This window comes from Sus scrofa, chromosome 3 (genome assembly GCF_054392235.1).
Source record: "Sus scrofa isolate SSC_HxYL_T2T_F1_AM1 chromosome 3, Sscrofa_HxYL_maternal_Yorkshire_Landrace_v2.0, whole genome shotgun sequence".
Lineage (NCBI taxonomy): Eukaryota > Metazoa > Chordata > Mammalia > Artiodactyla > Suidae > Sus > Sus scrofa.
This window is the reverse complement of record NC_139385.1, coordinates 39,525,390-39,552,091: the sequence shown is the minus strand read 5'-3', so window position 1 is coordinate 39,552,091 and position 26,702 is coordinate 39,525,390. Positions and strand designations below refer to the sequence as shown.

The following is a 26,702-nucleotide window of genomic DNA, read 5'->3' as shown; positions in this document are numbered from 1 at the left end:
CTGCAGGAAAATTGCAAGAAGTCCAGGAAATCCTATATGGATTTCCTTGTGGAGTCAGCTTCACGCATTTGCCTCACACCCCTAAAGATGCCAGTTGCCATGACTTAAAAGGCATACGCATTTGTGAGCATTAATGAATTCACAGTAATTTTTTGACATCGCACATTTTCTCAATCAATAGTCCTCAAAATCCTATGACTCATCGTTTAAGAGTGTGAGGACTTTTTAATATTGCAGAGAGATCCTTGTGTTTTAAAAGGCTATGAATGTAAGGAGGCGGGGGGTGGGGTGGGGAACAGCAGTCATTCCAAAACCCATGCCAAGAAATATCTTCTTTCTTTCAGCAAGTGACATGACATCACTGCTTTTCAGTTCCTTTTTAAGTGAAGTGTTATGCACAAGCGCTCTGACACTGTAAAATCCTTAAGTAAAGGGATGACACCCATTGTCCATTTGAGCTGCGTTTCCCAATGCCTTGGACAGTGCAGGGGGCCGAGCGGGCGCTCAAGACTTGGTTGTGGCTTCAAAGAGGAAGAGAAGGAAAGAGTGAGAAGGAAAGCAAAGGGGAGAGGAAGGAGGGAGGGAAGAAGAGGGAGAGGAACAGAAAGGGAAAGTTGGGGCTTGAGAGGAGGGACCCTGTGCCTATTGTCAAAGCCATTCACAACTAAAGCCAGCTTCTCTTTTCGTGGAGAGGGATGGGGTGATATGGAAGGGGAGGCAACCCCAGGGACAGCCCCCTTGCCCTGTTTGTGGTGGTGGTGCTCCTCTGGCTTCCTCTCCCATATCCCATAGCCCCCATCTGGGGTGGGGTTGATGGCTGGGGATGATGGGGAGAGTGGGCTGGGGAGGGGAGCAGTCAGGTTCAGTTTCCAACCCAGGAAAGTGTGTGGGGTTAGACACAGTTCCTCTCGCAACATTCTGCTAACGATGCAGCTGAGGTCAAGATACAGACTCTGGGAAAGGAATCCGGATCTCTCACCTAGTGGCTATGATCACACCATAGCATCAGACCACACAGCCCTGAGGAACATACTGAGAGTTCAGTTATATGAGCCTGCTTTACCTCTCATGGAAGGTAGAAGCAGGCCACTCTGAGACTAGAGAAACCACAGGCACTGCTGGTGGAAATGCAAATTGGTTGTACTTCTTCTGAAAACTTTGGAAGTATCGACTGAGGCAGAGTATCTGCTCACCAGCTTCATTCCTAGGTATATTCCCCAACAATGAAGCACCAAACAAATGTGTGAGCATATTCAAAGCAGACAAAAATGAGAAATAACACAAATGTTCACCAGTAGTAAGTGTATAAATAAACTGCAGTATATTCCTACAATGGAATGCCGTGTAGTAGTGAAAAAAAGTAAGCTATGATTATATGCAGTAATATGGATCCATGTCATAAAAGACACAAATGAATATACGCTGTATGATTCTACCATGTTTTTCAAATTCAAAAGAAGGTGAAACCTATCCATGATCATGGAGACAGAAGGGTGGTTACTTTTGGGGGAGATGTTGGCTGGAAGACGCCAGGAGGGAGTTTCTGGGGGTCCTGGTCCTGCTCTAGATCTTTGTCTGGGTGGCAGTTACACAGTAAGCTTTGTGCAATATAAACAAAGGTATAGTTCACCCTGTGTATCTGCAGGGTCTGCATCCTCCCATTCAACCAACCAGTGATGGAAAACATTCTGAAAGAATCCCTGAAAGTTCCAAAAAGAAAAACTTGGATTAGCAGTGCACTGGCAACTACTTACACAGCATTTACATTGTATTAGGTGTTACAAGTAATCTAGAGATGATTTAAAGTACATGGGAGAATGGCACAGGTTTTATGCAAAGACTACCCCACTTTGTATAGGGAACTTGAACATCTGCGGATTTTGGTATCTGAGCAGGTTCAGGAACCAATTCCCCTAACCACAGACACCAAGGTCAACTGTATGTTATAGTTTATAGAAGGGGAAAAAAAAAAAAAAGACGAGTGGCATACCAGAGGGGTAAACTGTTCTTCTACTTGGGAGGTGAGGGAGGGAATAACAAAGAAGAGGAAGAAAGCAGACTTTCCAAACAGAAAAAAAACCTCATTTTTAAAGAAATATAAACTTTTTTTCCTACAAAGAAAAATGTCTTAAAGGATGAAGGGGCATGGGCTATGTTAAATTCTCCCATATTGCTGGAATTATTTGAAAAGCACATATTTTACTTTTATAATTTAAGCCAGAGGTCAGAAATCTTTTTCTGTAAAGGGCTAATTAGTAAATATTTTCAGCTTTACGAGCCATATGGACTCTGTCACAACTACTCAGCTCTGCCCTTGCAGCTTGAAGGCAGCCATAAACACAGAGTGCATGAGTGGACCTGGACGTGTTCCAGTAAAACTTTATTTACAAAGACAGGCAATGGGCCAATGTGGGCCATAATTGGCAGAATCCTGATTTAAGTAATCAAAAAAGGAAATTAAATGATATAAAAAAACCCTCTCTCTATATATGTATATATGAACAAGAATAAATTCCAATTTAATCACTGTTCTCATCTATGATACTTACTAGGTACCCACTGTCTGATGGGTATATACCAATTGTACTATTTAACTTGATGATGTTACAGGTGCTGTTACAATCCCCAACTGAAAGAGGAGGAAACTGGTTCTTAAAAAGGGTAAATTTCCCAAGGTCGCAGAGCTTCTAAAGATTAGTTCTGACATTTGAACCCAATGCCTTTGTTCTTACCTACACCCCAAGCTGCTACATTCATGACTTTTTTTGTATGTGAACTTGTATAACCAAGGTTGTAATAAATTACTAAGACATATAAAATGCCCACTAAAAGTTGTCAAAAAAACAGTTAAATGCCCCTAAAAGATGAAAAGACAACTCACTTTTTAAAAAACATTTTTTCACCAGTATTTGAAGGAATTCGAGTTAAAGCAACCATGAGTTAGAACACTGCACCTTCTGAAATCCTAAAATGAACAATAATGCTCAATGCTGCTAGGCTATTGTAAAATCAGTCCATCAATTTCAATGGGAACAAAACTTTGGGCATTAACATGACACAAAAGATCAAGATTCCTGGAGATGTTTATAGCCATTAACCCTTCAAATTCTATATCTAAGAGTTTTCTACAAATAAATAATTCCAAAGATTAAAAAAAATGGGCAGAAAGATGTTCATTGCCGTATTATCCATACTAGCAGAAAAAGAGAGAGAAATGTTTCACATGAGGAAAGTAATGTAATGAATTATGGTTTAATAGCGATTACGGCATTTCATGCAAAAATTAAAATAACTGTGAAGACCAGATTATGCAACACCATGAAAACTATTGAAAATATACTGGTAAGAGAACCAAGTAGAATATAAAAGTGTATATAACCAATAACTATAGTTATTTAAAGAAATTTGTCTATAAGTAACAAGGTTCGAAAGGTAATATATGTATTTCAATTTACAAATTGAAATAGTAGGTTGGGGCAACTCTATATGTATGGTATATTGCCTTTCTAAACCAAGTGTTTAAAAAATGTAGGCTGAGAGAGATTTGAGGCCACTGTTTCATTCACCCTATAAATCCTACGTGAGGTTCAGTGACATCAGTGTTTGACTTCCCAGCAAACCATTCATTATGTCTTATTTCACCTTTGATGGTTCTCTCGACATTTGATTTTCTCTGGTTTGAGCGATTCACTGCTTGTCAAGCACAGATTTGGCACCACTGACCTTGTTCTAATCCTGGTGTCAGACTGATAATAAACACTGCAACTCTGGATCTCGAGAGACCTATCGGGAAATTCACTGCGAACTGACACAGATGAAAACCCTCAGCGCTTTAACAGAGAGGGGGAGTCAATGGCTCTCCAGGATATTTATGGATTTTATCTGTTTCTTCAGTAAGTACCATTCCATTATTATTCCAAGTATGTCTCTAGTTAAAATTAGGAGGGAGATAAACAAGTCTAGTTTTTATGGTACCATCTGGTCACAGGCCAAGGAAGCAGCCGTTAAGCCCTTTATCGCTAATCTACACTTGGGATCCACACATTTCTTCCTTTGGAAACATTTCATTTCCCAATGAGTAGTTTGCACTGGACTTCGTTTCTAGGTCATAAGAGACTCAAAGTGACTAAGTTGCTGGACCACCAAAACGGTTGTTAATCATCCCTCTCTTTGGATATACATTGTCGGCGCCATCATTTTGTCCATATGTGAGGTTCGTGGCCATGTAAAAGCCATCCACACAAAATGGAAGCATCAATGAAATCCACAGGAAAAAATGAGACTCAGTCAGCCCATGGGTAGGGATTTCCAGCCACAGGTCCCTGGTGGTTTCCAATGAGCCCCCACATCTGCACGTGTAAGAACTCAGGACAACCATCAACTTCAACCCTGGCTCCAGACCTAACTTAAACAACAGAAACACTGGCTCGTTCTCTGCCCACAGGTGAGTCTTTCAAGTCTTCCCACTTTTCTGTTCAAGCTATTGTTAGACTCGTAAATTCATGAAAACAGAGTCTTTGGAAGCAACAAACACTTTCATATCTACTTTGTTCCTTTCTGGATGAGAAACATTCCAGCCTGCTAACTACTTCTGTTCACAGTCTGACCCCATAGCTCCCCCATTCCTTCTCGTGGTCACTGTGTGGCTGACACAAGTTCCACACCACTTCTTCATTGGGTTTTCACGAGCCCCAAAGTCTCTGGATATGGAAACCCAACCAGGAGCCCCGAGAGGAGGCTGAATAAACATCCAATTCCATGGACCCCAAATGGGTGATCTACTGGCCACTGACGCTGACGTCCAGTACCTGCCGATGGATCAGAGAATCCGAGGCTTCTAAACACTAAATACTGTTACTCTAAACAGCAGTTCCTAGGTCTTACTGTGTATTAGAATCACCCAGAGAAGATGGAAAAACACCTTAAGGGATGAAAATTAAGTATATTATTTTCAACAGCCTCCACATGTGAGTCTGATGGACACAGAAATGCGCACAACATCTCTGTAAGTAAGGTAAACTGTTAAGGGCGAAACGGCAAAAGCCTTTCATTTTTCTATCCTACCACCTGGAGCTCAGAAGCTGCTCAGTTATCTGCTGTTGGACAAATGTCTAGAGGGAGAATGAATGAATGAAGGAGCAAAGGCGGGAATGAACTGGGGGGCTCTGTCAATGGCACCTGGTCTTTGCTAACGATTAGAAAACTTGTGATTTGCACAGCAGCTCAGCCCAAACTGCGATTTCTGCCTTTGAAGTCTCAATTTGATTAAAACACGTTTAACAAGGAACAATAACTTTCTGAAATGCTGGGGATTATGCAGCTCTGAGGAGCTCTGTGGGGAGCAAGCAAGTCCAGCAACCACGGTCTTTGTGAACCTGGAGAGGCTGCTCGGCAAGCCTGTATCGGGGCCAAACATCTGACTCCTCTTAATTACATTCTGTCCTTGTTTCATTCCTTCTCATCTCTTGCTCCTGGGTTCTGAGTTTTCCCAAAACTGCCAGGGTTGAATGATCTCAAAAATTAGGCTGAGCCTGTTCCCATGGTGCAGGGGCCAGGGGCATGGACAAGTCTCCTCCGTGGAAAGATGGAAAAAGCGTAGGTTGCCTTCCCTCCCACCCTCCACCTCTGTCGCCGTTCTTCTGCCTAATACCACTTGCAGGCGACCAATGCTGTTCCTTCAGTGAAAGAAGAGGAACAGAGACTGAATTCTGACCCATTTGCCTTTAATTATAGCTTCCCCTTTTTCCAGATGGGACGGCCTGCTTTCCCAGCTATGTGTGAGGGTTACAGCAGATAAAGGAAAAGCAATATTGCATGATAGGTAAGACACCAAGGCCCCGACGTCTACTTGCTCAGGTCAGATCAGCCACTTCCTAGCTTGACACATTCCTTTGACTTCCTGTGACTCAGTTTCCTCATCTGTAGACAGGGAGAACTAATCACAACTCAGGCCATTTAATCACCGTGAAGAGTGAATGCAATTACATATATAAAATCAGATCATCTTATGACCCACAGTTCCCCCTCTTTCAGTGCTGCCAGAGTTGTTAAATGTCTATATCAATGACAATGGGATAACGGTAGCTTTGAATGACTTGCATTGAGAGAGAGATGTGGCCGCCCCCACCGCCAGGTAGGTTTTCGACCCATCCTCTCCCCCATCCTTATTTGGCATTTATCCCTTTAAATGGGCCGAGGCTGCTGGTTGACATGGGGTGGTGCTGAGTCATCTGAGGACACGGGGACCTGTGTCACAAAGAACTGCTGGCAGGGGAAGCCAGCGGGAGACAGATTAGACATCTCCAAGGCAGGAGTGAGTCAGCCGGGGGTCTATGTCCTGCTCCAGTGCAGAGCCAAGATGGGCAGTGGACGGCTCCCAGGCTTCTTCAGCTTCATCTGCGACGTGGCTCATTGTTCGGCTGAGCAAGCCAGCCTGCTCTGTTACCTTAGGGGCCCAGGCTGACTGTTACCTTAGGGGCCCTGAGCCCTCTCTCTGATTTCTCCTCTCGCGCTCCCGCCTTCCTCCACCCCCTCCTCTCTCCCCATCTCTTCCTCAGCCTTCCTTTTGTACTGTTCCTTTCTCTTCTCCTTTATCCCATTATCATTTTCTCCCTCCACTGGTTTCCTTTCTTCTCCTCACAGATCTTGGGTCCTCTTTCCCTCCCTGTCCTTATCTGCCTTTTTCTTTCTTCCTTTCTCCACCTGAATCTTGTCTTCCCCTTAGAAGAACTGGACAACCTACAATTTCAAGTCGTCTCTGCCTTTCTTATCTTTCTCCAGATAGTCTAAGACCAGGCTCATCATCCTTTTTCTGGAAAGGGCCTGATAGTAAATATTTTGGGCTTTGCAGGTCCTACAGCTTCTGTTGCAACAACTCAACTCTGCTGGGGTAGTGAAAGCTGCCACAGACAATACCTGAATGAATGGATGCGGCTATGGGTCAATAAAACCTTATTTTCAAAAACTAGCTAGTTTTTAAAACTGGGAGAGTCCCAGCAAAATGGGTTGAGTTGATCACCCTAGAATACAATATTAATATAAGAGTCATAGCCTTCAAATATTTACTTAGGCTATCGACCATATATACCTAAATACAAGTGCAATGGAATATACCATCTAAAGAATTTATAAAAATCTATGATAAAAGCATATGTTTCATTTTATTTGTTCATTGAACTCACACTAGACACTGGGGAGAAATCATGTTTTTCTAAGTTTAAAAAGAAACCAACAGCCATAAAAACGGAGCAAGATACAAAGGGGAAGATTAAATGCTTCTCAATGCTAAATATATTACTTATAGCTAAGGTGATCTGGTCACACGTGAGCAAGATTTCTCTCAGGACCCTGGTTTATTGGAAAGATGATCAGAAATGGAGTCAGGTGAACTTGGTTCAATTTCTACCTCCAGAAGAAAATCAATACAGGGTGTTATCCATCGACTGGCAGCATCAGTATCACTTGGGAGCTTGTTAGAAACGCATAATCTCAGGCTCCCCCCATCCCAAACCTATGGAAACAAAGCCTGCATTTTAACAAATCACCAGGTGGTTCCTGTTCAGGTTAAAGTTTGAGAAGCTCTTCTAGAGCTCGAATAACCCAAATGAGCCTCATTTTCCTGCTTTGCAAACCATCAGACAATAAGATTTGCTCTAGGATACTGTATGAAGAGTCACTAAGATCATTTGTCACCTACTTGGGCCGGTACTGGACCATTGAGTATGGGCTCAAAATCTGTTATTTCCTTCTATTTTTTTCAGTATCAGTTGCTTCTAAATAATGTTATTATATCATCGTGTTTTCCCTAATATTTTTCGCTGGCCTCTATCCATCAAAAGGGGCTTCGCCCTCTATGATCTTCCTTCTGTCTTTTCAAATCCCAGAAGCACATTAAAAAATTATAAGATCGGAGTTCCCATCGTGGTGCAGTGGTTAACAAATCTGACTTGGAACCATGAGGCTACGGGTTCGATCTCTGGCCTTGTTCAGTGGGTTAAGGAACCGGCATTGCTGTGAGCTGTGGTGTAGGGTGCAGACGCGGCTCTGATCCCGCATTGCTGTGGCTCTGGTGTAGGCCAGTGGCTACAGCTCCGATTCGACCCCTAGCCTGGGAACCTCCACATGCCGCGGGAATGGCCCTAGAAAAGACAGGAAAAAAAAAATTACAAGATCCATGAGATCGGTAGGACCTAAGAGATCTCCCATTCAACCTCCCCTTTGAAGCCAGCAATGCTATTTTATGTTCTCACACTTTACGTTCTCACTCAGCTGTCACCTTTCAGGTGCCAGGGTGATACCAGGCATCCAAGAGCTCCTGAATGAAGCCCTGTAAACCCTGGCTCATTCTTATCTTTGTCTAAATCTTGCTATGCTTGTTTCCTTTATGACTCATTCTGTCCTTTCATTCGTCCATTAAGAAAAAAACTGATATATATATATATTTTTTTCTCCTTGAAAACTCTCTTACCTACCCAAGATAGCTAACAATGCACACACACACACACACATAGTATATATGAATTCACGTATGTATGAATTATTACAAATATGTTCATATTTTGAGATTAGATATTTCATTTATTTTGGTCTTTTGGCCTTTTCTAGGGCTGCTCCCGCGGCATATGGAGGTTCCCAGGCTAGGGGTCTAATCGCAGCTGTAGCCGCCGGCCTACACTAGAGCCACAGCAATGCGGGATCTGAGCCGTGTCTGTGACCTACACCACAGCTCACGGCAACACTGAATTCTCAACCCACTGAGCAAGGCCAGAGATCAAACCTGCAACTTCATGGTTCCTAGTCAGATTCGTTAACCACTGTGCCATGACGGAACTCCAGAGATTAGATATTTTAATGTCATACATTGCCAACCATCTGGACTATAAGCTCCTTGAAGGAAAGAAGAAAAAGACCAAGAAATCTTCTTGGAACATCAGTGCCTAGGAATGCATGTTTCTCAGTAAATGCTGGATATTAATGATCAGTGCTGAAAAGTACCTCTGAGTGTTGTTACTAAACTACTGAGCATGAAGGATCCCCATGGTGCACTCCCCTATCTCAGAAAGACAGGAAGAGGAAGGTAAGGTCTTCCCTTAAGGACAACCAGCAGGCCTTTTCCTAGGGACATGCCTGGCAGGCTTCACAGAAGAGGCTCCCCCAATAACCAAACACTTCATTCAAAGGTTATATTTACACAACTCATTAGGAAAATTTTTTATACTTTTGACACTCATTAGACTCGTAATCGTCCACTGAAGCTACTGTATAACAAGAGATAAACACTCCATTCCAGAGGATGAATAATAATTAGGGACTGCTCAGCACTGTGCTCTTTCCAGGTCTAATTTTAGAGCATAATTAATCCTGCTGAAGCTGCATAAGATAAGTGAAATATTTATGCAGCTGTGTTAATTCATGTATTTACTCCTAGAGAGACATTCAGAATTGGACATGGCCTTCCGGGAAGATTATCTTAAGACGCCCCCTGGAGCAACGTCATCTTCTCGCCAATGTCTTTGTCTCCAGATGGTCTCGAAAGATGAAGCTGTGGAGACACACTTCTCAACCCAGGCAGTCTGATCAGGAAAGCCAAGAACCAGGACAGAAAATATCTCTAAGAATCTTGGGATGCTCTGCTAGTACAAGGAACACATCATTGGCTTATCCGAAAGCCTTTGCTTTTTTATTTTTTTATTTGCCACAAAGAGGACATTTTCTGTTCAGCATCGCATTATCATGATGCTAACTTGACCATATCATCACCAATACAACACTAAATGAGCATGTTGAATACTGGAGTTATGGATGGACAACAATGATGATGAGAAGGAAGGTGAGGGAGGAGGAGGAAGAGGAAGGGGAGGAAGGTGATGATGGTGGTGATGATAATGGTGGTGGTGATGATGATGGTGGTGTTAATGATGGTGACGACTATGGTGGTAGTGATGGTGGCGATGATATTGGTGGTGGTGTTGATAGTGGTGGTGATAGTGGTGGTGGTAGTGATGATGTGGTGGTAGTGATGATATTGGTGGTGATGACGATGACAGTGATGGTGGTGATGGTGGTGATGGTGGTGGTGGTAGTGATGATGGTGATGGTGGTGATGGTGATGGTGGTGGTGTTGACAATGATGGTGATGGTAGTGATGACAGTGATGGTGGTGATAAAGGTGATGATGGTGATGGTGGTGGTAGTGATGATATCAGTGGTGGTGATGATGACGGTGATGTTGGTGGTGACAATGGTGATGATGGTGGTGGTGTTGATAATGATGGTGATGTGGTGGTAGTGATGATGGTGATGGTGGTGATGGCAGTGATGATATTGGTGGTGGTGATGATGGTGGTGGTGTTGACAATGATGGTGATGGTAGTGATGATGGTGATGTTGGTGGTGATGATGGTGGTGGTAATGATAATGGTGGTTGCAGTGGCGATGATGGTAACGGCCAGCACTTATTGAATCATCTCTATTTCCAGGTGGCTGTGCTTAGCTAAGCTCTTCACATATAACCTCTCATCTTCACAATAACCTTATCAGTTACACATTTCTGCATTCCATTGCAGATGAATAAACTGAGGCTAAGAAACATCACCCCTAAATGGGACAATAAATATTGCTCACAATACACTAAATTCCTTCTTCCAAAAGGATGTATGCATTTCAAGCATCTAATTCACCAACTTTGACAGATATCCTAGAGAATTAAATGAAGCAGGAGTCTTACATAATGGACTAAGCAGAAACTTTGCCTCTTACTAGAGGACTCACAAGCCCACGGAGCTGCAGTGTCTTCCTCTGTGAGTGTAAGCAACATTTAATTTCATAAAGTTGTTACGAATATTAAAGAACACAGGTGATGCATCTGGTGTGGTGACTGGCATATTCCATTCCCTAAATATGTGGCTATTTCATAGTAGATGCTGCAAGAGTGACAGCAGCGGTCAGTAGGAGTAGAGTTAGAACTGACTTATTTGACAACTACCCATCGTATTTAAAAGTTTCCTGTCAAATAAAATACATCCCAACACCAACCATTCATCTGTGAGTGCATTTATTCATTCAATCCTCCATTGACTAGTTACCTGTCATGTTCCAGATTTTGTAGTGTTTACTGCTGGAAACAAGACTCTGGTTTACTGAGTAGTTTATCCCACTGTGGTCGACGGAACAATTGGTCTCCACCCTTCACCCCTCTCTGTGTCCACACCCCTGTCCCTAACTCCAAAGCTCTCCCCACACAAGGTGGAGTACCCCTCCAGAGGATACTTTGGGCTTGGCCGTGGGACTTGCTTTGGATCTTAGTAGGGTGTTAGGAGAGGTGAAGGCGGCAAAGCAGAAACTTGCCATGTGCATGTGTGCCTCCAACACAGCCAAGAAAAAAACTTTTCCCAAGTAGCTGCTGCCTCTTCAGCCAGTGGGACCCAGAATAAACACAGGTGGAACAGAGACGATCCATGGGCTTGCAGTGGGGAGAGGAGACACCATGCCCACCATGCCCAACGGTAGAGCTTCTCCACTCAACTCACGTGCCCATGGGCAACGTTAACGCTTATTGCCATATGCCTTTAAGATGACACAGCAATAGCGGACCAACACAGCCACAAACCACTATTACACAGCAGAGAGCATGGCTCTTGATCTGAGGAAGTCACAACTGCCCTGTAGGGAATTCAAAGAATCAGATGCTCTCACCTGGGAGTTAACTATAAAACACATTTAGACTTCCTGATGGCACTGCAAGAATCTAGGGTTCAATTCTGGGAGTAGAAAGTGCAAGGAATTGTGCCCTTTGTTCAAATTCATGCCAATTACATGCACTAACCTCTGCCCATTTCAAAACTGTATTGGGCCAGCATGGTGGCCAGACTGTCTTCTCCCTCTAGCTCTCGACAGGCACAGCATGTTCTAGAACCATCTCCAAATACAGCCTACCCCTGTTCTTGAAGGCAGCTTCTGCCTTATGCCCCGAGCCTTTGGATCCTATTCGCATGGACTCAAGTTTCCAGGGTCAACCTGCTATCTCCACTGGCTTTGTTTTTCCTGTCTAGTATTGGAAATTCAAAGGGTAACTCGCCTGCCATCTGAGCCATGACAAGATTCTAAAAACCACGTCATGGCACAATGGGCTGTGGTGAGACCACCAACAAGTAAAGAAAGGACAGAAGGAAATGCTGCTGGAGTCGGTCAGTCCAATTAGCTCAACAGGTCCATAAATACCACAATCTCCTCAGGCCCCGTGAGGGTGGAAACAGTCTTTTTTTGCATGATAGGCAGTCAAGAAGTGGATTGTAGTGGAGACTCATAGGATTTCTGCTCACTATTCTTTTTATAGAGCTTGCTCCCCCTGCATTCCTCCACAGGATAACAGGAGCTGTAGTATTTGTATAACATAACCCCACCTCTGGTCACTCCTGTCAGGACCAGGAGAGAGTGCCTGGCCCCATATGCATCAGGAATCCTTCCTCTGGAATTTGAAATCTAGAATTTAGAAAACAGAAATGGGATTTCTCATAGCCTAGTTATGCAGTGTCACTGTTCCAGGGTAGAGGTTTTTTTTAAACCCTGATACTGCTAATGTTTGGGGTCAGGCAATTCTGTGTTCCAAGACTGGGGGGGGGGGGGCTGTTCTGAGCATTGTGAGATGTTTGGCAGCATCCTTCATCCCCGGCCTTTACGCCCTGGCCACTATCAAACAGCCTCCTTGTCGTGACACTCAAACGTATCTCCGGACAGGGTCAAATATCCCCTGGGGGGGCAAAACACCCTCCCTACATTGAGAACCACTGCTCTAGGGAGAGGACCTATGAATTCCTACTGTCGAGGCCCCAGGACTACCCTGGTTCCTGTTTTTTTCCTCTGAACCTACTTGCTCAACTCTTTCCTAAATTCACTGAGATAGAAACTTCTGCATCCCTAAAATAAACTCCTTTTAATTTATTTAGTTGTCTGTAATTGATTTCTGTTATAAGCAACCTAAAGAATCATGGTATCATGTGATAAGCACTCGATAAATACTTTCAGGGAGCAAACACCATATCCACCGGAAAGCCAATTAAGAAAAAGAAGATCTCAAGTACCCCAGCAATAGGGGGTCAACCAAGGTCTTACCATCACCCACAAACTGGAGCAGGGCCAGGTCAATCTGCCTCTTCCAAGGGGAGCCCTTCTGGAGGGCAATTCCATAGCCAGTGGTGGCAAAGATGTACCCACTCCCGATGGTCACCAGCTTGCAGCCTTCATCTCTCCCAGCCTTGTAATTCAAGACCGCAGCATCGTAGATGAAAGCGTCCAGTTTCCTGCAATGACAAGAAGCCAGAGAGTCAGGGGGATGGTGAGGTGCCATCTCGGGGCCCTGCTCCTAAGGCCTGATCCAGCATCACACACTTCCTTTCACATGGGAGATGATGACTCATGACTGCTGCATCCCATCATCATAAAAGGATCTATTTTTAATGAGGAGATAAAAGCCAGAACCTTTCCTCTCTGAGTTACAAGAGGCAGCTAAATAAAGACATGAAGAATCTTTATGCCCAAGTGAGTAAACAGTCGAGTTGGCTGGTTTGCTAAGTGTTTGCCCTTAGCACTCCCAACAGTGAAGCACGGTGGCCTATTTAGAAAGGTTTGCATCAGAACAAAACAAACCATCAAGGGACAGGAGGACGTGGGGGTTGCGTGCAGGAAGGGGCGAGAGACTGAATAGGAATGCTGCCTCTTCCTGCCAAAAGAAACAAGTCTGCTTTGTACTTGCACTACAAAAATTATTACATAATAATTTTTAGAACCCCCATAATATAGAATATATTAAGAATACAATTACAATGAAAATTGCCTATAATTTCATAACTTAAAAGCAACCTCTTAACATATTTGCAAACGACCTTCCAAATTTTGTATGCACACATGCACATGCGCACACACATATCTTGTAAAACAGGAGTTGGTAACTTTTTCGGTAAAGACAAGATAATAAGTAGTTTAGGCTTAGGCTCTGTTTCAACTACTCAACTTTGCTGCTGGAGTACGTTAAAGGCTGAATTGCGTTTCCTCAAATCCCATACGCTGAAGTCCTAACCACGAGTACCTCTAAATAGGACCTTATTTGGAGATAAGGCCAGTGCGGATGTAATTAGTTAAGACGAGCTCATACTGGAGCACAGTGGGCTTCTAATCCAATATGACTGATGTCTTTATAAAAAGAGGAAATTCAGGAGTTCCTATTGTGGTGCAGCAGAAACAAATCTGACTAGTAACCATGAGGCTACAGGTTCTATCCCTGGCTTCACTCAGTGGGTTAAGGATCTGGCATTGCCAGGAGCTGTGGTGTAGGTCATAGATGCAGCTCGGATCCTGCATTGCTGTGGCTGTGGTGTAGGCTGGCAGCTGTAGCTCTGATTCGATCCCTAGCCTGGGAAACTCCATATGCCACAGGTGTGTCCCCAAAAAGCAAAAAATTAATTAATAATAAAAGGGGGAAATCTAAACATAGACACACACACACGGAGAATGCCATGCGAAGTTTGGAGCTGTGCTGCCATGAGCCTGGGAACTACTGGAAGTCAGGAGAGAGGCCCAGAAAGGCTTCCCAAGGGTCTTCAGAGGAAGCATGGCTCTGTCAACACCTTGACCTCAGACTTCCAGCTTCCAGAAGTATGAGACGAAAATTCCTACTGTTTAAACTCCTCAGTTTGTGATGCTTTGTTCCAACAGCCCTAGGAAACTAATGCACAGCATGAAAGTAGCCATTGATAATATATAAATGAATGAATTCAACCAATAAAACATTATTTACAAAAAAGGTTGGCCCATAGGATGTAGTTTCTTAACACTGTTTCAACTCCCAAATATAACCATACCATGCAAACCATATCACACATGGCTTTCTTTTCTCATTTCACCCCACACATAGTGAATATAGTTCTGTGTCAGTAAACACAGCACTCTTTTTAATTTTTTGGTACATTTATTTTTATTGAGGTATAACTCATATGCAATAAAGAGCTAGATAAATTTTTGCATATGTGTATATCCTTGAAATCACCACGTAGCTCATGGCAGAGAAGATTCCCATCTCAGAAGTCCTGTTTGCCCCTCCCGGTCAGCACCCTGCAAAAGGCAAGCATTCAGTAATGCCTTCAAAGGCATGGCTATGCCTAATTCATGACCTACACCCCTCCTGGTGGGCACGTGTGCTGTTTCGAATTTTTAAAGTTCTTCGTCTTTTTTTTTTTTTTTTCCTAGGGCTGTTCCCACGGCATATGGAGGTTCCCAGGCTAGGGGTCTAATCAGAGCTGTAGCCACCAGCCTACACCATAGCCACAGCAACGCGGGATCTGAGCCGAATTTGCAACCTACACCACAGCTCACGGCAACGCCAGATCCCCAACCCACTGAGCAAGGCCAGGGACTGAACCCACAACCTCATGGTTCCTAGTTGGATTCATTAACTACTGCGCCACCATGGGAACTCCTGAACTTTTAAAGTTCTTTAACAAGGCTGGAATGATCACCCCTGACTATAGGGGAGATGTCTCAATCTAAAGTAAGCATGAAAACTAAGTCAGAGACGACTCAACTTCCTGACACTTTTTCAACTTGACTGCCCTTCTTTCCTTAAAAGAAAACATAAAACAGTGAAGCAAAGAAAAATAAAAGTGGCATGGAGAGGATGTGAAATGCGGCATCCTGTCAGAGACAGCTGCTAAAGGACTCCCTGTGGGAACAAAACTATTTGGAAGGTTTATGGCTGTGTCCTTCATTTTAATTTTTTGTTTCTGTAATGGTCAGAGATGGGGCAAGCCTATAAGTCTTGTCTCACCAAGAGAATGCCTCTGAAGCTTTCGTCTCAAAGCTGTAGGGCTGGAGACTTGGTTTTATACTCTGAGAGTATTAAAAGAGGATCAGATCATCCAAGTGGAAAAGGGGGAACAACTGGGCCTTGTCTGGTGATGGTGAACAGAGCTGACAAGCTGAGAGGAAACAGCCTTTTGGACAATCAGTAATACTGAGGCCTGTGGAAATATGGGATGGGGAGTTTTTGTTTTGTTTTGGTTTTTGCTTCTTAGGGCTGTACCTGACACATATGGAAATTCCCAGGTTAGGGGTCGAATCGGAGGTGCAGCTACTGGCCTACGCCACAGCCACAGCAATGCGGGATCCGAGCCACATCTGTGACCTATGCCACAGATCACAGCAATGAAGGATCCTTAACCCACTGAGCAAGGCCAGGGTTTGAACCTGCATCCTCAAGGATACTAGTCAGGTTCAGAACCCACTAAGCCACAACAGGAACTCCCAGGGATGAAGAGTTTTTGAAGGCTGATTTGTGCATGGTGGCAGGAGCACTGGAGGAGCAGGTGGAGGGTATCTGAGTTCTTCCCCCAAAAAGGGAAGTTTTCTCAGAAAACAAAGTTTGCAAAAGCAAGACTCCATCAAGTCAGAGGGAGGACAACTGCAAAAGACATAGTTAATTCTGAGAAAGCAGGGACAGGTTGGCACACCTGGGCGGGCCGCTGGCCAGGCTCTTAGAGGGGTCTGGCCAGAGAGACCTTCTGTGGTCTTAGGGCCACACTGAATGAAAGTGAGGATGGTACATGAAGGAAACCACAGGGCCACATGATCTCGGATTCTGTCCTTCATTGATGATTCTAGAGAGTTGGGGTCTAAATGCAATGGTCACAGCTCCCTGCATGTTTAGAAACATGCTGGGCTTACACAGCCCCCTCTGATAGACATGGCCATTGTTCGCACAGTGCTGGACAAATGTGCATGGTATTTTTATCTGCATTGTCCCATGGGGCCTCACCAATGCCCAGTAGGGAGATTCATTATTATTATTTTCCTTTCTTAGCTATAGCAGATGAAGTCCTGAGAGGCTAAGGCAGCCTGAAGCTTATCTGCGCTATTTCCAAATGTGGACCTACAAACCCTCTGTGGTAACACTGTCTAGTGGAAATTTCTACAACTGGAAATGCTTCATGTCTGTGCTCTGGTTACTGAGCACTTAAAATGTGGTTCATGCGACTGAGGAACTGAGTTTTTTTTTTAATTTTATTTCATTTCCTTTTTATAAAAAAATTATTATTATTTGTCTTTTTAGGGCTGCACCTGCAGCACATGGAGGTTCCCAGGCTAGGGGTCAAATCAGAGCTGCAGCTGCTGTCCTATGCCACAGCCACAGCCATGCAAGATCCAAGCCTTGTCTGTAACCTACACCACAGCGCATGGTAACACCGGATCCTTAACCCACTGAGCAAGACTAGGGATCGAACCCGCTAGGTTCGATCAGATTCGTTTCCACTGCACCACAATGGGAACACCTTAAAAAATTATTATACTTGATTTACAATGTTCTATCAATTTCTGCTGTACAGCAAAGTGACCAAGTTATACACACACACACACACACACACACACACACACACACACACACATATATATATATATATATACACACATTCTTTTTCTCATATTAACTGCTGTCATGTTCTATCACAAGTGACTGGATATAGTTCCCTGTGCTGTGCAGCAGGACCTCATGACCTACCACTCCTAAATGTAAACAGTTCGCATCTGCATTAGTTTAGATTCTAGTGTAAATGCCCACACATGGCTGGCGGCTACTGAGGTGGATGGTGCAGCTCCAGGTGGGCAGGGGAGCTGAGAGCGCGGGGCCCTGGGCCCTCCTCGATCGCTCCATCTGGAAGACCTCTGCTTTTGATCTCTTTCCAACTAAAGGAAAAATGTTTCCATTGTTTATATATATATATATATGAAACTCACTAACATTCTCAAGAGTGGGCTTTGTGGTCAAAGACTTTGAACAAGGCACCTGCATGGCTGAGCCTTGTTCTTCTCTCGGCAAAGCAGAGCAGACACTGTCGCCCCTTCGAGGGCTGTGGGACATGACACGACATTGTACAAGTAGAGTGTACTTGCAGTGCCTGGCACACAGCAAATGCCCGGAACACCTAGGCGCATTCCATCGAGTTCAAATTTCCCAGCAAAGGGGCTTACAACTTACGCATTCTGTGGGACAAATCCAGTCCTGAATACTTTCTGGGCGTTATCTCATTTATTTCTTCTAACCGGGCAAAGATGGATGCCCTCTTGCCATCCCCATGGTATGAGGAAACGGAGGCCCTGAGAGGTAAAATGAGTGAGAGGCCACTCTGCTTATGTAAATGTCAGAGCAGCATTTGGACTTAACCTAGTCTGATGACAAATGCCACAGATGTAACCACTATGACCACGTGACCCATAAGGCTTGTGGAATAAACAAGCAGCTCTGTCTGCTACTTATGCAACCCAGCCTGGGGGTTATGGCTCTACATGAAGCCAGCGTTATGAAAAGAGAGGCAAGGATGAGACCAGAGCAGTCGGAGTTTGAAAAGATTTGAAACGATTAGGTGGATTGTTCCATTTCACCATCTCTTCCCCGACAGATGAAGAGCCAAGTGAGGTGGTTTTCTGTCCACAGAAAATTTCTCTTGCCCCCAACACATCCTACCCAGCTCCTTTGGGAGATGTTTCAACGTGGATGGCCGTGGCTTCTGGTTGAGGGTAGAGGGTCAGAAAGAGACAAAGGCCACCTAAAGCCCGACTTAGACCAGCAGCATGCGGGGGGTTAGAGCCGTGATTGCGGGAGACAGGGTGATAGATCTGGCTGCAGTATGGGCATTGGCGGCGCTGGGCTTGGAACAACACTGAGATTAGAGGCTGGCGCTGGAGGGAAGGGGATTCAGAACTCCGAGGGGTCAGCTGGGAGCTTGAGGGCTCACGGGAAGGAACCTGGAGATGTTGCTCTGCTTGGTGTTTTCTTCTCCTGCGTTTCAAGAGGACTGTCCACACCCCTGCATCCCCAGCACCTGCCAAGCTGCACGGCTGTCCGTGGCCAAGTGCTCCTCACATGGGTTGGGCGGGCCCAGAGATGCTGCTTGAGAACCAGGAATGGGGACGGAGTCCCTGGCCCACCTCTCTGCCTCTGCTCCCCACAGGGGAGTGAGCGCTTCTCCAAATGTGTGATCAATGCAAGGCCACCTAGCCTCCCCAGTGTGAGGGCTAGAACTGAACCAGAGCCCGGAATGAATGCCCTGCTGTGCTGAGCTGGCTGTGCCACGGGGCTGGGTGGGTGCTCTCACCCTCTCCCTGTCATCCGTAATCCTCAGGGAAAGCAAATGATTAAAAATGACAGTAATTCAGAATGAGAGGGGGAAATAAGCCCTCCTCTCTGCGTATCTGCAAAGGAGCGAAGTAAGGAGCAGTGCCACGTGTGCCCCACACTACTTGAACCTAGCGGTTTCCTGCCGGATTTTCCGACAGCTTTGAAGAGCTGCTGCAGCTTTCTCGAGTGTGTAGATCTGACCCTGTTAACATAGGTGGTCTCTCTTGTATAGGCAGAATGGCCTAAATGTTCACTCTTGGCCCCAAGACTGTCTGCCAGCAAGCTTATTGCCCCTACAAAAGGGAAGACCCTGGCCCCTAGCCTCAGCACAGCCCCTTTGGGGAAAAGGACTTTGTATTGCCAAGCGGCTTGACATTTCCTAATCAAAAGTTTCCGGTTTTAGCTCGTCATCTCCTATGTGTGTGTTCAGATGCTCTCTGGGGGTCTCAGCACATTTAAAGGCTAATTATATAGTTAAAGTTAATTATTCATTCATTAACATTCAAGAAGTCTCTAACTAGACATTGACTTGTTCTGATGAATTAATGAAACCAGAACGTGTGTGTGTGTGTTATGTGTGTGTATGTTTTGGAGGTCTAGTCTAAAGTCTTACTGAGAATTAAGCATCTCTTTGATGATAACTGAATGTATTTTTTTAGGGCACATCAAAGCCTTGCTAGGAAGAAAAGCACATCAGCCAGCAATTTAGGCCAGTCAGCATGTTTGGACAACTATGGAGCAGTGGGTAGAGGTTCAGGTCCCCTTCTGCCAGCCCCAGGAATGAGACCCAATCAAGGGACCTTTCTGAGGTTGGGTTTTCTCACTGGCAGGATGAGGGGGTAACACCTCTTTCGCAAGGCTGGAAATTGGATGGATGAAAACTGGGGAGTGAAGGCGTTTTGGAACTTGCATAGCATGATGCAAATTCAGGAGCTTGTCAGAGCAGTGGTCATGCCACCGGGCAGAGAAGGGATGGTCAAGCACCCAGACATGGGGCTATCAGTGGGGGAGGGGCCTTCATGGGCCCAAGAAGTGGTCCCACTGAGACAGGACAGCCTTTGACAGTGCCTGGTTGGGCAAGAGACTCTCACTGCATACGAGATGGCACCTGCCATCAGCACCGGATGGTCTAATACAGGCTTGGGAGCATAGGCTGGAACCATATTTTTACTCTGAGTTTGTGAATCACAAACTTTAAAGTCAGAATTATACTGACACTGAAGTATTTTCACTAAGGAAGCATTTTTCAGAGCAAACTCCATTAAGCTAATTTAATTCCTAGATTAATGTTTCCCAGAGCATAGCTGAGTTGTTTCCAATTTTTTTTGAAACTATTTTCACCGGGATCAATTCTTTTGTGTTGAAATTTTATAAGGATTTGATTCATCGATCAGCATTTGGATCAGAGCAAATTTTACTAATTTATAACGTCTGCCATTTTGAGTTTCTTTGAGTGGGAATAATTGCCACCAAGTCCAATTCTCCTGGGTCAAAATTATGCAGAGATCCAAAACTGGCCAAGAAGATTCGCGTTGTCTATGGATTTGTAGTCAATAACAAATTTCACCCTGTGTGCTTTTTGCTGTTGTTAGTTTAATTTGTGTTAAGTCTTCCAGTAATATTCACTGTGGATTGGGTAAAAAAAGATGGATGGTGATCATTTATTTTTTTAACTGAGAAATTTCGTGAGGTGGTGAAGGAGGGAGGAAATGAGGAAGGGAGAAATACAGACAGAAGCAGGCACCGAGAGAGGAAGAGAGAAAGGAAAGAATAGGAAAGAGAGAGTTAGGGAAAAAAACAGAGGAGAAATTGGTGAGACAGAGGGAGAGACTAAAACGAGGGAGATGGACTTACAGGGAGAAACTAAGAGACAAGAGGGAAGGAGAGGGAGAGTGAAGGGCACAGGGAGGACAGACAGGGAGGGAGGGAGGAATGGAGGGAGGGATGAAGGGAGAGAGGGAGGGATGAAGGGAGAGAGGGAGGGAGGGAAGAAGGGAGGAAGGGAGGGAGGGAGGGAGGGAGGAGGGAAGGAAAACAAGCACAACCAGAGATGAGGGGCAGAGAGTTTGCCTACTGACAACCTCAAAATCAGGAATGGGTTAAAGTGATCCAACAACTTCCCTCTTTGTTATGGTTGAATGTAACTTTGGACCCTAACAGACCTTGTCCAAGCTGTTGATAGATCACGTGATGCGAGCCCAGAGGCCTCTGCCCCAGGCGTTCCACAGCATCAGTGCCTCCAGCCCCGTCTACCACCTGCCAAAGCAACACACCTTCAGAGCACCACTGCAAGGCTCCCCAGATCTGAGTGTAAGCCCTTGGGTGGGATGTGGGGTCAGAGGAGCACTGGTGTGAGGTGTTAGGCAAGTCTGTGCACATAGCTAAGCTGTGATTTCCCCATCTGGCCAGAAGGCAAACAGTCTCTCCCATGTGCTTATACTCTGGTTCAAGGAAGGAACAGCTGTAAATTGGCTTAATGAATGATAAAGCGCTGTGCAAATGCTAGTCTTTATGCTACCACTCATAATCTGACACAGGAAAGGTAGGGATTCCTTCTGACATGTAAACCTTTTCTAGAGTGTTTTAGTAGATACTGTTCAAAGGTTGGGATCTGAGCTAACAATTCCATTACAAAGTTTCTATGGTGCAGAGCATATTATTAAAAACACTCATTATAAAGGATGTCTTCTTCATTCAGACTTTTCCTGAATGTTTACTATGTGCCAGACACTGCACTCTTGGCCTGAGTATCTCACATCCCTACAATGGTTCCTAAGCGCTAGTTCCTAAGTTATGTTTCTCAAGTGAAGGAATCATAATTAGCATCATTTTATAAGCAAAACCCCAGAGGTCTAGGAGGTTAATTAACTTGTCTAAGGTCCCACAGCTGAATGTTATCAGAGAGGGAGTTCAAATCTAGGAGGCTTAGTTTTAAGCATCACATCACACTCCCGGTAGTGACAATGATGCTGTAGAACCTGTCACACACCAGGACTGAAAGACAGGGACTCCCAAAGGCCAGGAAAGATACGAAAGTAAAGACACGATGGGAAAAGAATATTTAATGAAACCCTATTATGTGTCTGATACAGTGCCAGGAATTTTCCGTAAGTCAATTCATTTAATTCTCAAAGGAATTCCGGGAGACAGGATTTGAAAGATGTGGGGAACAGGCTCAGATAGGTTATTTAATTTGCCAAAGGTCACACAGTTGGTAATTATCGGAGCCAGAATATGAAGCAAGGTATTTCTCAATCCAAATCTGATGCTCTGCACTATGGGGTCATTCCGAAAATAAATAAGTAAACCAATCAGCTGAATGAGACTCAACTTTTCTAGAAGGTATAAATACCCTGACCCAGAAATTCTACTTCTTGAGATCACTTCTAGAGAATTACTTGCAAAAATGCAGAGAACTCATGGATTTTTTTTTTTTTTTTGGCCACCCCACAGCATATGGAGTTCCCAGGCCAGGGATCAGATCCAAAGTGTAGTTGCGACCTAAGCCACAGCTGCAGCAATGCTAGAGCCATGCCCCACTGTGCTGGGCCGGGGATTGAACCTGCATCCCAGGGTTCCCAGACACTGCTGATCTCGTTGTGCCACAGTGGGAACTCCTCATTATGGATTTTTAATGTGGCCATATTAATAAGAGCCCCCCAGAGGGAAATAGTTTAATAAAATGTGATGTATGCAAATCATTCAATTCTACCCAGCTGTCAAAGAGAATGAAGGAAAAAGGCACCTACAGACATGGAAGGCTCTTCAAAACACATTATTAATTGAAAACCAAACTGTGCCTTAAGGCATAGCATTTGATAGCATCCCACAGAATAAAATTTCATAATTATGCGTGAACATATAAATATACACAAATGCACCTAACGAAGCTCTAGGAGAAATGGCACATGTATCGAATAGATAACAATACTTCCTGTGTGGGGGTGGGGGTGATCTGGAATTGGAGCATGGTCAAATGGATGCTTATTTATTTGCATTTCTGACGACGAGAATATATATTTGTAATGAGAAGCGATACGGCATAGTGGTTAAAGGCACAGATGCTAAAGCCAGTTCCATTCCCGGCTCTGAAGCGCACCAGCACTTGCTTGGCAAGTGGCAGGGACTTAACCTCTGCACGACAGTGCAGAGGAGCAAAATTTGCCTTCCCAAATTGTCTCTTTGGCATGAGGACTAATTTAGGATGATTATTTTTAAGAAACAGAAGACTCGGGAAGCTTTCTTTTTACCTCCTCCTTAGCTGCCTAAAGAATTCAGATGAAGGGCCTGTTCCCAGAATAGAGCTACCACCAGAGACGTCTGCAAAGAATAGGCGCTACGTGTGCTGGGGCGGAGGTGGGGTCTCGGCAGGCCTGAGATGAGAGTCTACCCTGTGCCCCTCTGTCTCTGCACATCTCAGCAGACATCTGTTTACCAAACAGTTGCCTTTCTGTCTCCATGTCAATGTCTTTCTCCCCTTTGATGTCCCAAACCCCTCCCCACAGCATCCTCTGTGGTCTTTCGCTGAAGATGGTATTTAAGGTGAGGAGTTGGGCGATTGTGGTCAGTGACTCGGTTCTCCGGGGTCTCTCCCACGTATACATGCTATTAAACTTTTGTTTGATTTTCTCCAGTTCATCTGTCTCATATCAATTGAGTTCTTTGCGCAGCCAGAAGACCCTAGAGGAGCAGAGGATGTTTCCTTCCTCCCTGACAACATTTTCTCTGTGTACCCGGTGGAGATGCCGGACTTGCCAACCTCATGGGGTAGTTGTGAAGACTGAAGGAAGAATTACAGGTACAGTGCTTCTAACAGCACCTGGCACACAGTGAGGACAACCAAACAACCGAAATTAGGTGGTGGGGGTGGAGAAGGCACAGGAAAGTAGCCAGCGTAATAATGGCATCGCCCACTGGTGGGGGTTCCCGCACAAGACTCCGATCGGCATCCGTGTGTGCTGAGCATCACCGTGGAGGACGAGTTACTCCCTGAAGCATATACGCCTGCAGCGCCAGGTGGTGAGGCCCCAGACCCTGGAGGAGAGCCCTCTGTGGTGATGCTCATATTGGATACCTGTCAGAAGACGGCGTTGGGAACACCACACTGGTGCCTCCGTGAGTGTGGTGAGTTGAATAGCGCCCTCCCCCCACCAAATTCACATCCACCTGGAACCTCAGAATGTCATCGTACATGGTGCATACCTACAATGGAATACTATTCAGCCATAAAAAGAACGAAATAATGCCATTTCAGCAACATGGATACAACTAGAGATTATCATACGAAGTGAAGTAAATCAAAAAGAGAAAGACAAATACCACATGATATCACTTATATGTAGAATCTAAAATATGGCACAAACGAACCTAACTACCAAAAAGAAAAAGACTTGTAGACATAGAGAACAGACTTGTGGTTGTCAAGAAGGAGGGAGTGTTCGGGGTTAGATGGCAAAATATTACATTTAGAATGGATAAGCAATGAGGTAGAATGGATGAGCAATGAGGTCCTACTGTACAGCACAGGGAACTCTATCCAGTCTCTTGGGATAGAACACGATAGAAGATAATATAAGAAAGGGAATGTATGTATTTATACTTACACAGATATATGAATGACTGGGTCACTTTGCCGCACAGCAGAAATTGGCACAACATTGTTAATCAGCTATACTTTAGTTTCAAAAAAGCAAAAAAAATGTCATCTTAGTGGGAAATTGGGTCTTTGCAGATGTAATTAGACATCTCAAGATGAAATCATCCTGGATTGAGGTGGGCCCTAAATCTGATGACTGAAAGGAAGAAGAATCCCTTATAAAAAGAGGAGACACACAGGGAACAAAGTCACTTGGAGACAGAGGCAGGGATGTGAAGGGCACTATCACAAGCTAAGAGACCCCAGAAGTGGGAAGAGGCAAGGACAGTTCAATCCCTAGAGCTGACCCTGCAGACACCTTGCTTTCAGACTTCTAAACTCCAGAATGGGAGAGAATACATTTCTCTTGTTTTTAAACCCTCAAGTTTGTGTTCTGACAGCCCTAGGGAACTATGACAGTGGGGGAACAAAGGTGTGGTACCCAAGTTCCCACTGCTCCTCCACCTGCCTTTCTCTTGATGGAAGGAAGCTGGACTTGCCAGGGCAGAAGCTGCTCTTTAGGCCCAGGCACTCACCACGGGGTGTGACAGCAACTCCAAGCCTGTGCTAAAGCCTTGCATGGCCTGAGCTATCCTGGCACCAGGAAAACGTACTCCTCCCCACTGCTGCTGCCAGAGCAAGAGAACATACCACATGGGGCTGATGCTTTAACATTGAGACCGTTTTAGAACCTGGGTCAATGGGAGCTTGTTTACAATTTTCACAGTGGAAAGAGAGGAAGTACACTACTGAGATTTTCCAAATCTCAGCTGCTGATGGGCAGGAGCATCAATTTCCCTTGTGAGCTGCAATCCATGAGCAGAGGTGGTCTCCCAGGAGACAGAGCTTGACAGGAAGCTCCTGCTTCTTCAATCTCCCCAGGAAGAATTTCCCAATATAAGCAATGCACCCTTTGTTTGTTCATTTGTTTTTCCATGTAAGTTCATCTCTTTTCTCCATTTTGTTGGAAGGCATTATTTCACTTGAAAGGCGGTATTAAGACTTTCAGGAGTTCCCTGGTAGTCTAGAGGCTGGTTAAGGATTTGGCGTTGTCACTTCAGTGGCCCCAGGCCCAGGAACTTTTGGCATGTCATGGGTGTGGCCAAAAAAAAAAAAAAAAAAAAAAAAAAAAGAGCTTCAAAGGAAAAAAAAGACACTTTAAAGTATGAACGAAATTAGTTCTTGGATTTGGATAATCACACAATTAGAAACAGGTTGATTATTTAGTATTTTAAGCTGTGACTCAAAGCATGGGTTCTGGAGCAAGTGTTACCCCAGAAGAGCTATTTAATCTCTCTGTGCCTATTTCCTTGACTGTAAATGCAAATCGTGATAATCGCTGTCTAGTAGGGTTGTGAGGAGGTTTAAATAAGATAAGGTCGGCCAAGCACCCAGAACAGAACCTGGCACGCAGGTAAGCTCTCAGTAAATGGTATCTGTTCGTTAGAAATATCTCCCTTAGTTCCCCAAAAACAATTCAGGCAGATTATTCAAACGGTAGCAGAAAAAGGTTTAACATCTGGATAAAGCAATTTGAGTGAACTGAATTCAGAGATGGAAGAGCAGTTAAGATCTTAGAGAAAAAGTCAGAAAGCAGATAATCAGGCCATAAGCTCTCTGCAGTTGCTAACAGAGGATCATAAGTTAAGCTCTGAATTATGTAGAAGCTCAAACAAAAAGGACATTACATATAGTTGGGGGACTTGTCCACCAGATAAAAGCATGCCTTACAGTGAAGAAAAACAGTGCTGTGCAGGCACAGAAGCCTGCGAGCTGATGGAAGAAGACATTCTTGAACCAGTACAACAACGCTATCAGCGAACTTTCTGAAAGAGCGATCTCTTGGAGGGCCCCTCCAATGCCAGACAAAGTAGGATGAAAATGCACAGCCACAAAAGTTAAATT

The 26,702-nt window shown here is 44.5% G+C and overlaps 1 protein-coding gene across 17 annotated transcripts in view; it reads right to left on the bottom strand.

Annotated features, from left to right (window-relative positions):
• Positions 1 to 26,702, bottom strand: part of GRIN2A (glutamate ionotropic receptor NMDA type subunit 2A) — a 596,378-nt gene that overhangs the window by 159,018 nt on the left and 410,658 nt on the right. For all 17 annotated transcript variants that reach the window (XR_014840820.1, XR_014840821.1, XR_014840818.1 and 14 more), the window contains one exon: positions 13,111 to 13,298. Coding sequence is in view for 4 of the 17 variants with exons in the window: in XM_085017620.1 (XP_084873746.1) it covers positions 13,111 to 13,298 (188 nt within the window). In the remaining 13 variants the exon portion in view is untranslated. The remainder of the gene's footprint in view (positions 1 to 13,110; positions 13,299 to 26,702) is intronic.